General features: G+C 42.7%; 1 protein-coding gene across 3 annotated transcripts in view; it reads right to left on the bottom strand.

Annotated features, from left to right (window-relative positions):
* Positions 1–15,441, bottom strand: part of LOC137300502 (mucin-22-like) — a 67,984-nt gene that overhangs the window by 31,096 nt on the left and 21,447 nt on the right. For all 3 annotated transcript variants that reach the window (XR_010958115.1, XM_067969593.1, XM_067969592.1), the window contains exons 3-4: positions 6,623–6,786; positions 15–150 (exon numbers count right to left, since the gene is read on the bottom strand). Coding sequence is in view for 2 of the 3 variants with exons in the window: in XM_067969593.1 (XP_067825694.1) it covers positions 15–150; positions 6,623–6,786 (300 nt within the window). In the remaining variant the exon portion in view is untranslated. The remainder of the gene's footprint in view (positions 1–14; positions 151–6,622; positions 6,787–15,441) is intronic.

Here is a 15,441-nt window from a genome sequence, read left to right as displayed (position 1 = left end):
ACACACATACTCACTTTAGTTACATCATGAAAGAACTGCCGACCATCTCCAATATTAGCTGTGGAAATCACGGGTGCACTTGATGCTAGAGCACCCTCCACAATATTAGGATACTTTATTCTCATGTAGGCACTTAACATTCCTCCATAACTGGGAAAGAGAATAATTAGAACACAGAATATCAGAACTGCATTTTTTTGAATACTGCTGACTTTTTTGTTTTCATTGAGGTGGAAGATATCAATGCTGCAGAGTAAAACAGTTCAATTTTTTGCACTTAGTAAGCAACAGATAAAACTTCCAAGTCAGCTTTACCACAGACCAGATGCTTAATCTCCAACTCAGAACAACGTCACCTTCTGCACAAGTGTGAATTTTCACATTTCTCATAACTTATCCTCGCTACCTTTCTGGACGACAGTAATGCCAAAGACTTGTTCCTTCAGTAACAGGTCATTGGTGGTGTTACTGCAGGAAATGCAATTAAGAAGGGTTATCTGGTTTGCTGCTGAAGAGCACCCATTGAAGTGAATGCAGCATCACAGGTCTGCTGTACCCAGCAGCTAATAAGGAAGACGTTTTCTGGCCAGGAATCTGTTGATGGCAAGTCTGGAGATATGGTGCCACCACCCAGAAAATACCTTCCATTTATTATGATCCTTCATATACTGACTCGCGTCCTAAATCATCATGATGTAGAGATGCCGGTGATGGACTGGGGTTGACAAATGAAAGGAATCTTACAACACCAGGTTATACAAATACATAAAGGGCAAAAGAGTAACTAGGGAGAGAGTAGGGCCTCTTAAGGATCAACAAGGTCATCTATGTGCGGAACCACAAGAGATGGGTGAGATCCTGAATGAATATTTCACATCGGTATTTACGGTTGAGAAAGGCATGGATGTTAGGGAACTTGGGGAAATAAATAGTGATGTCTTGAGGAGTGTACATATTACAGAGAGGGAGGTGCTGGAAGTCTTAACGCGCATCAAGGTAGATAAATCTCCGGGACCTGATGAAATGTATCCCAGGACGTTATGGGAGGTTAGGGAGGAAATTGCGGGTCCCCTAGCAGAGATATTTGAATCGACAGCTACAGGTGAGGTGCCTGAAGATTGGAGGGTAGCAAATGTTGTGCCTTTGTTTAAGAAGGGCGGCAGGGAAAAGCCTGGGAACTACAGACCGGTGAGCCTGACATCTGTAGAGGGTAAGTTGTTAGAGGGTATTCTGAGAGACAGGATCTACAGGCATTTGGAGAGGCTGATTAGGAACAGTCAGCATGGTTTTGTGAGAGGAAAATCTTGTCTCACGAATTTGATTGAGTTTTTTGAAGGGGTAACCAAGAAGATAGATGAGGGCTGTGCAGTAGATGTGGGCTACATGGACTTCAGCAAAGCCTTTGACAAGGTACCTCATGGTAGGTTGTTACATAAGGTTAAATCTCACGGGATCCAAGGTGAGGTAGCCAATTGGATACAAAATTGGCTTGACGACAGAAGACAGAGGGTGGTTGTAGAGGGTTGTTTTTCAAACTGGAGGCCTGTGACCAGCGGTGTGCCTCAGGGATCGGTGCTGGGTCCGCTGTTATTTGTTATTTATATTAATGATTTGGATGAGAATTTAGGAGGCATGGTTAGTAAGTTTGCAGATGACACCAAGATTGGTGGCATTGTGGACAGTGAAGAAGGTTATCTTGGATTGCAACGGGATCTTGATAAATTGGGCCAGTGGGCCGATGAATGGCAGATGGAGTTTAATTTAGATAAATGTGAGGTGATGCATTTTGGTAGATCGAATCCGTTAATGGTAGGGCGTTGGGGAGAGTTATAGAACAAAGAGATCTAGGAGTACAGGTTCATAGCTCCTTGAAAGTGGAGTCACAGGTGGATAGGGTGGTGAAGAAGGCATTCGGCATGCTTGGTTTCATTGGTCAGAACAATGAATACAGGAGTTGGGATGTCTTGTTGAAGTTGTACAAGACATTAGTAAGGCCACACTTGGAATACTGTGTACAGTTCTGGTCACCCTATTATAGAAAGGATATTATTAAACTAGAAAGAGTGCAGAGAAGATTTACTAGGATGCTACCGGGACTTGATGGTTTGACTTATAGGGAGAGGTTAGATAGACTGGGACTTTTTTCCCTGGAGAGTAGGAGGTTAAGGGGTGATCTTATAGAAGTCTATAAAATAATGAGGGGCATAGATAAGGTAGATAGTCAAAATCTTTTCCCAAAGGTAGGGGAGTCTATAACGAGGGGGCATAGATTTAAGGTGAGAGGGGAGAGATACAAAAGGGTCCAGAGGGGCAATTTTTTCACTCAAAGGGTGGTGAGTGTCTGGAACGAGCTGCCAGAGGCAGTAGTAGAGGCGGGTACAATTTTGTCTTTTAAAAAGCATTTGGACAGTTACATGGGTAAGATGGGTATAGAGGGATATGGGCCAAGTGCAGGCAATTGGGACTAGCTTAGTGGTATAAACTGGGCGACATGGACATGTTGGGCCGAAGGGCCTGTTTCCATGTTGTAACTTCTATGATTCTATAGTCCAACTGTTTTATTTGAAAATCACAAGCTAAATCATCATAGCAGAGGGTACATCTGCAAAGCAGCTGCATGATCCACAAAATGTCCTATGATCTTACCTCTAGTTGAAGCCACTGTGTGGGGAACACATTGTAAATATTACTCCTTTTCTCTTCTAAGATAAGGAGGCCAGAGAAAGTGTCACCATGGACCCACGCACTTTACAACAGGTTACATCAGCACTTGACCTGCCCTTAGCACCAGCACAGATACAAACACTCCGGAGAATGTTATGAATGATTCACAACTCACAAATAAGAAGGGACAAATGATAGGAGTGGAAAAGAAAAGATGTGGCCAGGCCATGAGTCCACAACATATATGTGCTCTATAGGTAGGGATTGGTATCTTACTCAGCCTGTCCACAGACAGTTGATGCAGGAGCAGAAGGCATTTTCTACATCCTTTCAATCCATCACGAGCAGCCTGCTGAAGCCGAAGTGTGTGCAGCAGTGCACCTTTCACATTAATGCAGACCTGTGTGAAGGATTTATGGAAAGACAGAGTACCATGGAGCAAGTGACTTCACAGAAATCTGCAAGGTAGCCGCAAGATCAGGCGAACAAGAGGAACAGCAGCCTTTTCTTCTGAATACTATGACTTAAGCCAATTGAAACCTTAGCCACCCAATTACTGGATTTGAAACATTGGATGAATATTTGGATAGAGTAGTGACAGCAGGCTTTACCTGCAGCACAGACACCCTATAGGCTGCTCTTATGTTGAGTGCTGGGCAGTCACATGGCAGATAGGTCTGACGAGGCAGCTTCCTCTCAAGAGTGCCTGCATATCCTCTCACTCCAGCCAAAACCCTTAAAAGATTGATGATGTACCAGGGAACAGGCAGACACTCGCAAAAATTTATGTCCCTGATCCCAGAGGATCAAGAACGTAACAACCCCAACAAGGCCGCAGCATATAAAAGAAACCTGCTACTACAGCTGTTCCTCCCATCAACAAGTACTCACACAGCTTAGAGTTAACCTAGTAAGACAAGCGTATCCTACAAGGTCACCAAGGGGAGCCATGGGTTTAGGCATAAAGATCATGATCATTTTAATTAGAAGAAAATAAATACTGATCCTTTTATTTCTCCTTTGTATGGACAGTGTTTGTTGGGTTAGGCCATAGAAAGATAATGGACCCGATATTACCATGGCGGCGGGGGGTAGATTGGGCGCGTGGGTAGCGCGCCCGGTGAAATCAGTCTGCTTCGCGCACAATCGCAGGCTGATTGGATCCACTTACCTGTTCTTCCGGGTTCCCGGCTACTAAGTTGAGTGGCAGGCGCACTGCGCATGCGTAGTAAGGTCTGTCAGCCGGAGGAGCTCTATTTAAAGGGGCAGTCCTCCACTGACTGATGCTGTAAGAAATAGGAAAAATTACAGCCCAGGGGGAAGGCTGCTCGCAGGTTTAATGATGCCTCACTCCAGCTCTTATTGGATGGGGTGAGGAGGAGGGGGAAGACAGAGATCTTCACCCCGGCGGGCGGGAGGAAGCGGCCTGCCTCTGCCACCAAGAAGGCCTGGCTCGAGGTGGCAGAGGTCACCTGCACCACCAACATATAGTGCAGGAGGCGCTGCAATGACCTAAGTAGGTCAGCCATAGTGAGTACACTTACTCATTCCCCTTCACTCCGTCTGCCACATCACCGCCCCCACCCCACATCTCCTCTGCACTGCCAACACTACTCTGTCACATCACCCTCACACCCACTCAAACCTCATCCTCATCTTACCTGCACTTACTCACCTCGCCAGTACTCATCCCACCACTACCACTCAACCCAATCCTCATACAATCTCATGGCTCTATCTCATACTCACCCTCTCATGCATCTCTTTCACAGTCAGCCTCACTCAACCTGCCACTACCTGTGCTGCAGCCACAGGGCATGCATCACATATGTGCAGTAGGAAGTGTAAGGCAAACGTGTCGTGAGCATGAAGGGGATGCACAAGGGTGTTTGAGGGTTTGTCATGGTTTTTACTTATATTTAATTTCTGATCAACTTACATTACATATTATAATGGCACCACTACTGCCACGTCTTTGCGAATCTTGTCTGGTTTGTGCAATAATGCCCTTTCGTGAGGATCACAATGAAGACCCACAACTGATGCCAACCATTGTGTCACTGCAAAGTGGGTGTAGGTGTATTTGCAGGGCTCTTTTGTGCAGATGACTGAGAGACGTCGGCGATGTCCCCGGTGGCACCCTGGAAGGATGCGGAGGAGAAGTTGTTGAGGGCAGTGGTGACTTTGACAGCGACAGGTCAGAACATGGTGCTCGGGCCAGCCGGGAGCAGCTCGGCATGAAGGAGGCTGCAGATGCCCACGACTACATGTCGAGTGACTCTGAGCCTCCGTGTGCACTGCTGCTCAGAGAGGTCCAGGAAGCTGAGCCTCGGTCTGTGGACCCTGTGGCGAGGGTTGTGCCCTCTGTGACGCATCTCTCTCTGCGGTTGCCCTCCCTCCTGCTGTGCAGGTGGATGTGTCACAGCACTGTGTTGTGGAGCTCCACGTGTCAGATGTGGGCGGCGTGGCTGGTGATGCTGTTCGCCCTCTGAGGGGGTCATGACTGCAGCTACGGCGGCCCCCATCCAGAAGATGTACATCTGAGGGGGTCCGCAAGGTAGGTACATGTGTCTGGACACCGGGGTAAGTGTGCAAGTTGGTGAATTTTGTTGTTAGGAGGAGGGTGGTGGAGGCCAAACTTTGTCCAAAGTGACAGAGTGGCCTTCTGCAATGAGTGAGGGTCTCCCCCCACACCTGTCAAATGAACCTTTGCAGCTGCCACAGGCTGATGGCTGCAACACGTCCATTTGAACTGGGAGTGTTTCCCCCATTACGGGAAACAGCCCCAGTCGGATGCAAAATCCCATCCCTGCTAAAATAACAGGTCAATCAAGTCTGTAAACGACCCAAAGTACCTGTTCAATTACTTTAAGTGGCACCCCGCCGGCTTTAATTGCCGGCGGGAGTCCCACATGCGGGGGCTGCGTGCGCATGTCAGCGCGTCAGTAGGGAACCCGAAAATGGAGCGGGTTGGAGCCGGGCTCCCGCCCCACACCGGGAATCCCCGATTTTCGCAGCCCCCCCGCCACCAACGCACCCGATTGCGGGTGCGAAAATCGAGCCCAATGTGTTGGGAAGCGCTGCAAGATAGGAGTCCAGCTTGATTAGAGGGAATGCACAATATGTTCAGGGAAAACAATATGACAAGCACAGTTGATCAGTGGCATGGTGTGCCCAATACTGGAAGGAATTTTCAATCACATAGTTCTGCCTCAATCTCCCTACTTGTTTATCAACCCCCTCCATGTAACTCTCCCTTTCTTTGTGTAACCCATGGGACTGTTCATCGTCCTGCTGTATGCCCATTCTGAAATTGTGCAGCATGCAACAGTAATGATTTTGGAAAATCTGGCTGGAATGTAGAGCAGCACTCAGCCTGAACAGTCCAAAATGGTTGCTTCAGCATCTCTTTGAAGTGCTGCACAGGAATATTTCAAATATAGATAACAGTCCACGAAGTCACCTTAATTTCAATTTGTTTTAAAAAGTCAAGGTGAGTGTCACACAGGTAGCAAGTATAATGTCAAAATATGAGGCAACCTCTTGAAAATGCCACTGGTGTCAAAGGAGCAGTAAAAATGTAGCATTAGAAACCAGTGGCTACAGTTTTAAAACAGAACATTGTCAGTTGCACTGTGGAAATCCTACAACACATGCAAGATCCTCAGATATTGCTATACATTTTACATTGCAAATTTTATCGGCATTAAAGTACGGCTAGTCTTTTATGGTATATCAAAGTACCACAAGTGCTTTTTTATATAATGAATCAGTTTATCAATGTGGATGTGTGGGTGCTGGGTCACATTAAAAATAAAAGTCAAAAGCACCACAGCAAATTAATAGGAATTTTGAAAATGTAACCACAATAACCTAAAGAGAAATTAACATTTTGCTTATTCTAAGAGCAGCTAAACTTTTAATTTCAATTAAATATATTCTCCTTATATATATTTACCTGCCACCAAATGCAACCACTGGACACTTTTCAGCTTCAAGATCAGTTTTCAGTTTTGTAACAAGAACCGCATAATCTGCTACGGCTTGTTCCACTGTCAAATACCCAATGTTTGATTTATCATACGATTTCTTGCCAAAAGGAAGGGATTTGCCATAGTATCGCTGCAGAATTAAGATAGAAAGTGTTGCTGAAATTTTCTTGTATTGCATTTATAAGAGAATAAGACCAAACCATAGATTAAAAGTAAGCACTGAATCACAAATCCTTAATTGATATGAAACAACTATAAATTATAATGCACTAATATAGAAAACTACCAAGGGCTCACAGGCTTAAAAAAAGAAATCATCATCCATTATTAATTATACAAAATGTAATCATATATGCCACTATTTATTATACAAGCATACTGTATAATGACTAGTAAGGACTAAAGTGCATGAGTTTCAGAATTAATTGAGTAGATGTTAAGAAGTTTTGGGTAATACTGCAATTAAGAAACTATAGGTTAGTCTACCATACATACTCGCATATAAGACAACCCTTTACCACTCTAGAATCAGACTCTTCCTTTTCCCCCTCCAAAGCTATAACCCATATATATGAGGAAGGTCAACAGTACCAGTCAACATTAATACGCAAGCAATACAGGGTTAAACGTTGAAAACTTTATAGGTCTTGATTGTTGAAGCTGTCATATAACTGCCATTTTTCATGCAGGCATTATCATCTTTGCTGTCTGTTTCGTATCATCTTGGTACACAATATCATCCTATAAGCAGTCAATGGCATTATCAGTGCCACATTTTAAGAACGAGCATTGAGTCATATCAGCAGAGAACGAGTCCCACTTTTCTTTCTTCTACGGAAGTAGCTGGTGTTCAGCTTCATTATGTTGACACTCTTGGTTAAGGTACTGATAGCACATCCAATCTATTCATGGTTATATGTTTGGGTTTTGCTCAAATATTTTTTTTATGTTCAGTATCAAACAACACTCCCTTAAGCAACCCCTCGCACCCTACAAACTAAAAAGTGTGACCTTACATACACAATATCTAGTAATATACCAAATTCTGAGGTCTTGGTATATTTACAGAAAACCCTGTACTATATTTAGCTTACTAGTATGTAAGCTAAATGTAACTTACCCTCTAAGAACCTTCTAGAAAATGGTAGAATAAATACATGGTTAGCCTATGAACCATGGAACAGATTTCTTAAAAACAGGTGCGCAGTATCCAGATAATATAGCAGTTTACTGAATTTTGTCTGCATTTCTTCAATACAGAAAAAAAATGCAATCCTTCACTCTTTCATACTAGACCTGTATCTTTACCATAATGTATTTATGGAGTTTTGTTGGACCCACAAAATTTCCATCCCATCCTGATGGCCTCAGAAGAACTGAAGAACTGGGAGCATGCTCATAAATATATCCCAGGACCCTTTGTAGTTCAGATCTGGAATGCAGGACACCAACAAGGCATCGTACTCAAGTCATACTTACCAGAGGTTTGAAGAAAATAGGGGTGCACCTCTCAAAGTTATCTCCAACATGACAATCCAGTGACCAAATCAACAGATTAAAATAGTTATGCATGAAACTAGCAGGAAATATTTCCAAAAGGACCTATTCAAAAACCCACAATAGGCATACCCCACCTAATAGCCACTAGTTATAAAGCCAATAGTAAAACTTCCCAAGGCGCTTCACAGGAGCGTTATCAAACAAAATTTGACACTGAGCCACATAAGGAGATATTAGGACAGGTAACGGAGGGTTTTAATGAGCGTCTTAAAAGGAGGAGAGAGCGGTAGAGGGATTTAGGGAGAGAATTCCAGTTGGAAAATGACTTTGGATTCAATTTATTCTTCAGAGAATAAAGCAAACTAATAAATAAGGTTACAATTATAACATTAGCCTATTAAGCAAAATGTAAAAGGGCCCATAGCTCTCAGAAGTAGTTGTGACCTGAAAAGCAATTAGATTCCCTATTCATCTCACAATCTGTCAACATCTTCTTGATGTAATTTTTGAATGGTCTATCCAAGCAAGCATGCAGTTATGTGAAACCACCTAACAGGCACACATCTTTGACCAATCACTTCACATTATCATTGATGTGCACTCAAAACATATCCCCACACTAACTTATGTCGGAATGTTGCTGGTTGCATATTCCTCACCTGCAACCAGTCTTTACCGTCTTCTTCATTCTTCCAGCCTCTTTGCTGTGGTGAACTCCAAATTACTTATAGAATTACATAGAAGTTTACAGCATAATTACTTCATAATTTTAAAGACCTCTATCAGGTCACCTCTCAGTCTAATCTTTTCTAGAGAAAAGAGCCCCAGCCTGTTCAGTCATTCCTGATAGTTCTACCCTCTTAGTTCTGGTATCATCCTTGTAAATCTTTTTTGCACTTTCTGTAATACGGAAACCAGAACTGTGCACAATACCTAGTATTCTTCAATAGTGTCTTGCGCTTAAAAATATCAGTCAGCTTTAGCTACATGTTATTCACTGTGTCTGACAGTACCATGAGGTGTATATTTTCGTGTCTTGCCTTCTTTTACCACCAGTGTGTTGGTACCATTAGATTCACTGTGCAGCTGTTTGGGAGTCATTGCAGTTTTATCTGTATTCCCGATTTACAACTATTTGTATTGATGGTCCCTGTACAGCTTTATGAAGAACTTGTAGAAGCTGTCCAATTTCATCTTCAGGACTTTCAGCCCTTTCTGATCTATTTTAGCTCGTCCCACTGCCAAGTGTCAGTCCTTAATAGAGTACACCAGCTTGCAGAAACAATGGAAGTAGCACTTCTGTACTTAAATTTCACCTTCCTTGCCAGTCAACATGCCCCGTTTAATAGCAGTCTGTTTTGTAGCTATTTTGTAGCTGTGTTGTGCCTATATTGGACTACTCACTCAATTAGAGTGGCCTCCAGCATGGGAAATGACAGTTCATGATAAGCATGTTTCACCCTCAGAATCTTCTTTGATGTCATTTATCTTGTGTCAATCAGAAGCCATCTTCTCTGTGATGCCAAATTCATGGTTGACTGTTATTTTTCTCTCTGTATTCCACAACTCGCAACTAATATTCCACATCTTACAAGGAAGCTCTCTTCTCTGCTCGCTCGTGTTCACAATGGAGACATCACTGACAAACACATATAATTCCCTATTTCAATAGCTGTTGCATCCTATCCTCAGATGACAGAAGTACCCTCAAAACTGCAGGAGATTCATATTTTCCACACTCAGGGGAGGCTCCCCTATTGGATCCCACACTCCCTCTAACGTGGAAACGTTGCAAAAATAGTAAAAAGACAGCACTAAAGGCTATGTATCCGAATACATGTAGCATTCGTAACAAAATGGATGAATTGACAGCTCAAATAGAAATAAACATGTACGATCTGATAGCCATTACAGAGACATGGCTGCAAGATGACAAAGGCTGGAACCTAAATATTCAAGGTACTTGACATTTCAGAAGGATAGGAAGCTAGGAAAAGGTGGAGGGGTAGCTCTGTTAATTAAGGGTGACATGAGTATAATAGAGCGAAATGACCTTAGTTCTAAAGACCAAGATGTAGAATCAGTTTGGGTAGAGATAGGGAATAGTAAAGGCAAGAAGTCACTTGTGGGAGTAGTTTATAGGCCCCCTAACAGTAACCATATTGTGGAACAGGGTATACAGGAAGAAAGAATGGGGGCTTGTGAGAAAGGAACAGCGCTAATCATGGGTGATTTTAATCTACATATAGATCGGAAGAATCTGATTGGCAAAGGTAGCCTGGAAGCTGAGTTCATAGAGTGCTTTCGGGACAGTTTCTTAGAGCAGCACGTTCTAGAGCCAACCAGAAAGCAGGCTATTCTAGATCTGGAAATGTGTACTGAGGCAGGATTAATTAATGACCTCATTGTAAAGAAGCCTCTAGGTAGCAGAGATCACAATATGATTGAATTTCACATTCAGTTTGAGGGAGAGAAGAGATAAGGGCATTAATGAGGGCATGAAGACAGAGCTGGCTAAAGTGAACTGGGAAATTAGGTTAAGGGATGGGTCAGTAGAGATGGAGATGCAGTACATACATTTAATGAGATATTTCATAACACTCAGCAAAGATACATTCCAGTGAGAAAGAAAGACTCTAGGGGAAGGATGTACCATCCGTGGCTAACTAAGGAAGTTAAAGATAGTATCAAATTGAAAAAAAAAGCATAGAATTCCACGAAGATTAGGTGGCAGGTCAGAAGATTGGACAGAATATAAAAAACCAGCAAAAATGACTAAAAGAATAATAAGGAGGAAGAATTTAGAGTACAAGAGAAAGCTAGCTAGAAATATAAAAATAGATAGTGAGAGTTTCTACAGGTATTTAAAAAGGAAAGGAGTAAGTAAAGTGAGCGTTGGTCCTCTAGAGAGTGAGTCTGGGGAATTAATAATGGAGAACAAGGAAATGGTGGATGAATTGAACAGATATTTTGCATCCGTCTTCACTGTAGAGGATACAAATAACATGCCAGAAATAATTGTGAATCAAGAGGTGAAAGGGAGGGAGGAACTTAAAACATTTACAATCACCAGGGAACGGATTCTGAAGAAATTATTAGAACTAAAAGCTGACAAGTCCCCAGGTCCTGACGGAATTCATCCTAGGGTCTTAAAAGAAGTGGCTGCAGAGATAGTAGATGCATTGGTATTAATTTTCCAAAATTCCCTAGATTCTGGAAGGGCCCCATCAGTTTGGAAAATAGTGACTGTAACTCTCTATTCAACAAAGGAGGGAGACAAAAAGCAGGAAACTACAGGCCAGTTAGCTTAACATCTATCATAGGGAAAATGCTAGAACCCATTATTAAAGAGGTTATAGCAGGGCATTTAGAAAATCTCAATGTAATCAGGCAGAACCAACACGTCTTTGTGAAAGGGAAATCGTGTTTGACTAATTTATTAGAGTTCTTTAAGGAAGTAACAAGCAACGTGGATAAAGGGGATCCTGTGGATGTGGTGTACTCGGATTTCCAGAAGGCATTTGACAAGTTGCCACATCAAAGGCTACTACACAAAATAAGAGCTCAAGGTGTAGGAGGTAACATATTAGCTAACCAATCCTTTATCCATGCTAACAGGAAACAGAGAGTAGGCATAAATGGGTCATTTTCAGGTTGGCAAGATGTAACGAATGGAGTGCCACAGGGATCAGTGCTGGGGCCTCAACTATTTACAATCTATATCAATGACTTGGATGAAGGGACCGAATGTATGGTTGCTAAATTTGCTGTTGACACAAAGATAGGTAGGAAAGTAAGTTGTGAAGAGTACATAAGGAACCCGCAAAGGGATATAAATAGGCTAAGTGAATGAGCAAAAATTTGGCAGATGGAGCATAATTTGGGAAATTGTGAACTTGTCCACTTGTCCAATTTGGCAGAAGGAACAGAAAAGCAGTATATTATTTAAACGGAGAGAGGTTGCAGAACTCTGAGGTACAGAGGGATCTGGGGGTCATAGTGCATGAATCACAAAAGGTTAGTATGCAGGTACAGCAAGTGATTAGGAAGGCAAATGGAATGTTGTCATTTATTACAAGGGAAATGGAATATAAAAGTAGAGATGTTTTGCTACAGTTGTACTGGGCATTGGTGAGACCACATCGAGAACATTGTGTGCAGTTTTGGTCTCCTTATTTAAGAAAGGACATAATTGCTTTAGAAGTGGTTCAGAGAAGGTTCACTCGACTGATTCCTGGGATGAGGGGGTTATCTTATGAGGAAAGGTTGGACAAGTTGGGCCTGTATACATTGGAGTTTAGAAGAATGAGAGGTGGTCTTATTGAAACATATAAGATCCTGAGGGGATTTGAAGGGGTAGATGCTGAGAGGATGTTTCCCCTTGTGAGAGAGACTAGAACTAGGGGACACAGTTTAAAAATAAGGGGTCTCCCATTTAAGACAGAGATGAGGAGAATTTTTTTCTCTCAGAGGGTCGTGAGTCTGTGGAACTCCCTTCCCCAGAGAGCAATGGAGGCAGGAAACAGTGGAGACGGGAAAATAGGGTTGAAGTCACAAGCAGATCAGCCATGATCTTATCAAATGGCAGAGCAGGCTTGAGGGGCCGAATGGCCTATGCCTGTTCTTAATTTGCATGTTCGTATGAAAATTTGATTCAATGTACTGTAGTGGAGAAGGATACTGGCATTATGGAAAGTGGAAGAAGAGACCAACATTGCAAAGAGTCCACTTTCAGGTGGACAAGTACTTTGCATAATGATCATATGCTTGCTTTAAAACAAAAGGAAACTTGCTAAGGAGGAAGATTAGAAACAATCCTTTTAGCACTACACATTTCAATGTAATAACAAATACATTTTTGTCCACAGTTTCTCTTGTTTTCACTTGATTTTAAACATGCATCTCAAAATAGAGGTTACACTGCCATTATAAGTCAGTAGAGGTTACTTTGTGACTGTGCGCTTGGTAGGGAGCCTCTCCCGGTGGCAGCACTTATCGGACGTTCAGGCACTACTTGCAATGCATGGTTTTACAATCACATAACTTAATGGTTGGAAAATTATGTACACTATTAGCGAGAGCACAAAGTCAGCAAATTACCCCTAGCAGTTGTTACTTGGAAACATGGGGGGAGAATCTCCTTGGGGTTCTTCCAATTTCCTACCATAACTTCAGTGGAAACCTATGTTTAGTCGTTGCATTAGAAGTATAATTTAGGAGCACAGTCATCAACCTGCACCCAGAGTATAATGGAGCAAGTCCCACCACATCATTGCAAGCATAGACAGCAAGTACAGTGCTAAAAGGCGATATAAAGGTTACCTGGAAGAGTACTTTTTGCATTAAACTATTCACTATCCTTAAAATCCTTAAATTTTATATTTGCTCACTAACTCCTAAACATTGGCATATATTTCTCACCTGATAAGTATATATGGTGTACTCAAACCACTGTCAATATTTACTAATTTTTCTAAGCTGGTAGAGAGTAGGGACCAACAAGAACAGAAACCAAAAGGACCTCTAATTCTATACATCATGATTCCATTTTTTGGGGGGTGGGAGGTGGAATGAATTTCAAATGCCATCTTCGAAGCACAATGTCTCATACTAACTGCACAGTGATGAACTCTTGTTCATGTTCTATTGTTCATTTATGTCAACTGGTAGAAAATACTGAGTGGATGAGATGTTGCAATGGTTTAATACACTGTTCTTTCAAATCCCACAAAAACAAATGAATGAAAATCTACTGGCTATTCAGGGAGTTAAATGCAAGGACGTTCAAAGACTCAGTCCAAGCCAGTTCCCAACATAAAATAGTCATTCTACCTAAAGATCTTTTTAGACAAGTGTGAAAAATACTTGGGCAGGGGCATGGAAGATTAATTTATGAGGGTGACTATTTTGCCTCTGGGGGTAGAGAGAGAAACCATCAAGCAGTCATTTAAAGGGCAATTCTTCATGTAGAAACAATGAACTTTAATTTATATAGCGTCTTTCATGACTTCAAGATGTCCCAAAGTGCTTTGCATCCAATTAAGTATTTTGAAGTATAGTAATGCAAGGCAGTGTGGCAGCCAACTTGCACATAGGAAGGTCCCACAAACATCAATGAGATAATGATCAGATAATCTGTTTTAGTGATGTTGGCTGAGGGAAATGTTGGCCAGGACATCTGGAGACCTCCCCTGCTCTTCTTCAAATAGTACCATTGGATCTTTTAAATCCACCTGAAGGAGCAGATGGGACCTCAGTTTAACATCTCATCCAAATGATGGCACCTCCAGCAACACTGAACTCCTTCAGTCCTGTACTTAAGTGTCAGTCTAGATTATGTGCTCAAGTCTCTGCAGTGGAGCTTCAACTCACGACCTTCTGACTCAGAGATAAGTGTGCTACCACTGAGCCAAGGCTGACATGCATGTGAGCCTAGACAACTACCACTGGCAGGCTACTTATCTATTATGGGCATCACAGCCAAATCCAATACTGTCAACATCAGTTACCCAGACACATATTTTCTAGCAGGAGATACTGGATTGTGAGCAAGAACTGAAACCCAGGCTGATTTTTTTCCCCTTTATATCCTACTACTTATTCCAGGCATTGGATGCAAAGGAAAAAAAATCCATTTGCACATAGTAATCATTTAATAAATAAATCAAAATATTTGCCAGGAAATAGAAAACTGTAAAGTTTGCAAGGCTCCATGCAAGAGGCTGACAACACTGCCTCACAAAATTCACAGTATTCCTTTTCTGGTTAACTTTGTTATTTATTAAAAGATGACTTACTTGACTGAAGTGTGGTAATTTAAGACTATGGGCTCGAATTTAGCAGGCCTGCGGGTTCCCAGCGGGTGGTCCTCCGGGAGCGTGGTCAACACGCTCGGCGAAATTAGTGGGTTGCCCGCGCGATCGTAGCAGGCAACACACTAATAGGAATCAATTACCTGCTTCTCCGGGGTCCACGCTGCTGGTCTGCGCGTCGGGCAGGCTGCGCATGCGCAGTACGATCTGTCAGCTGGAGGCTCTCTAGTTAAAGGGGCAGTCCTCCACTGACAGATGCTGCAAGAAAATGGAACAAATTGCAGCATGGAGCAGCCCAGGGGGAAGGCTGCTCCCAGTTTAATGATGCCTCACCCCAGGTATCATCAGATGGGGTGGGGAGGAGGGGGAGGACACAGATCTTCCACCCGGCGGGCGGGAGGAAGCGGCCTGCCTCTGCCACCAAGAAGGCCTGGCTCGAGGTGGCAGAGGGGGTCACCTGCGCCACCAACATA

Source organism: Heptranchias perlo, chromosome 31 (assembly GCF_035084215.1).
Source record: "Heptranchias perlo isolate sHepPer1 chromosome 31, sHepPer1.hap1, whole genome shotgun sequence".
Taxonomy (NCBI): Eukaryota; Metazoa; Chordata; class Chondrichthyes; order Hexanchiformes; family Hexanchidae; genus Heptranchias; species Heptranchias perlo.
The sequence above is the reverse complement of the archived record's forward strand: the minus strand, read 5'-3'. Positions and strand labels throughout refer to the sequence as shown.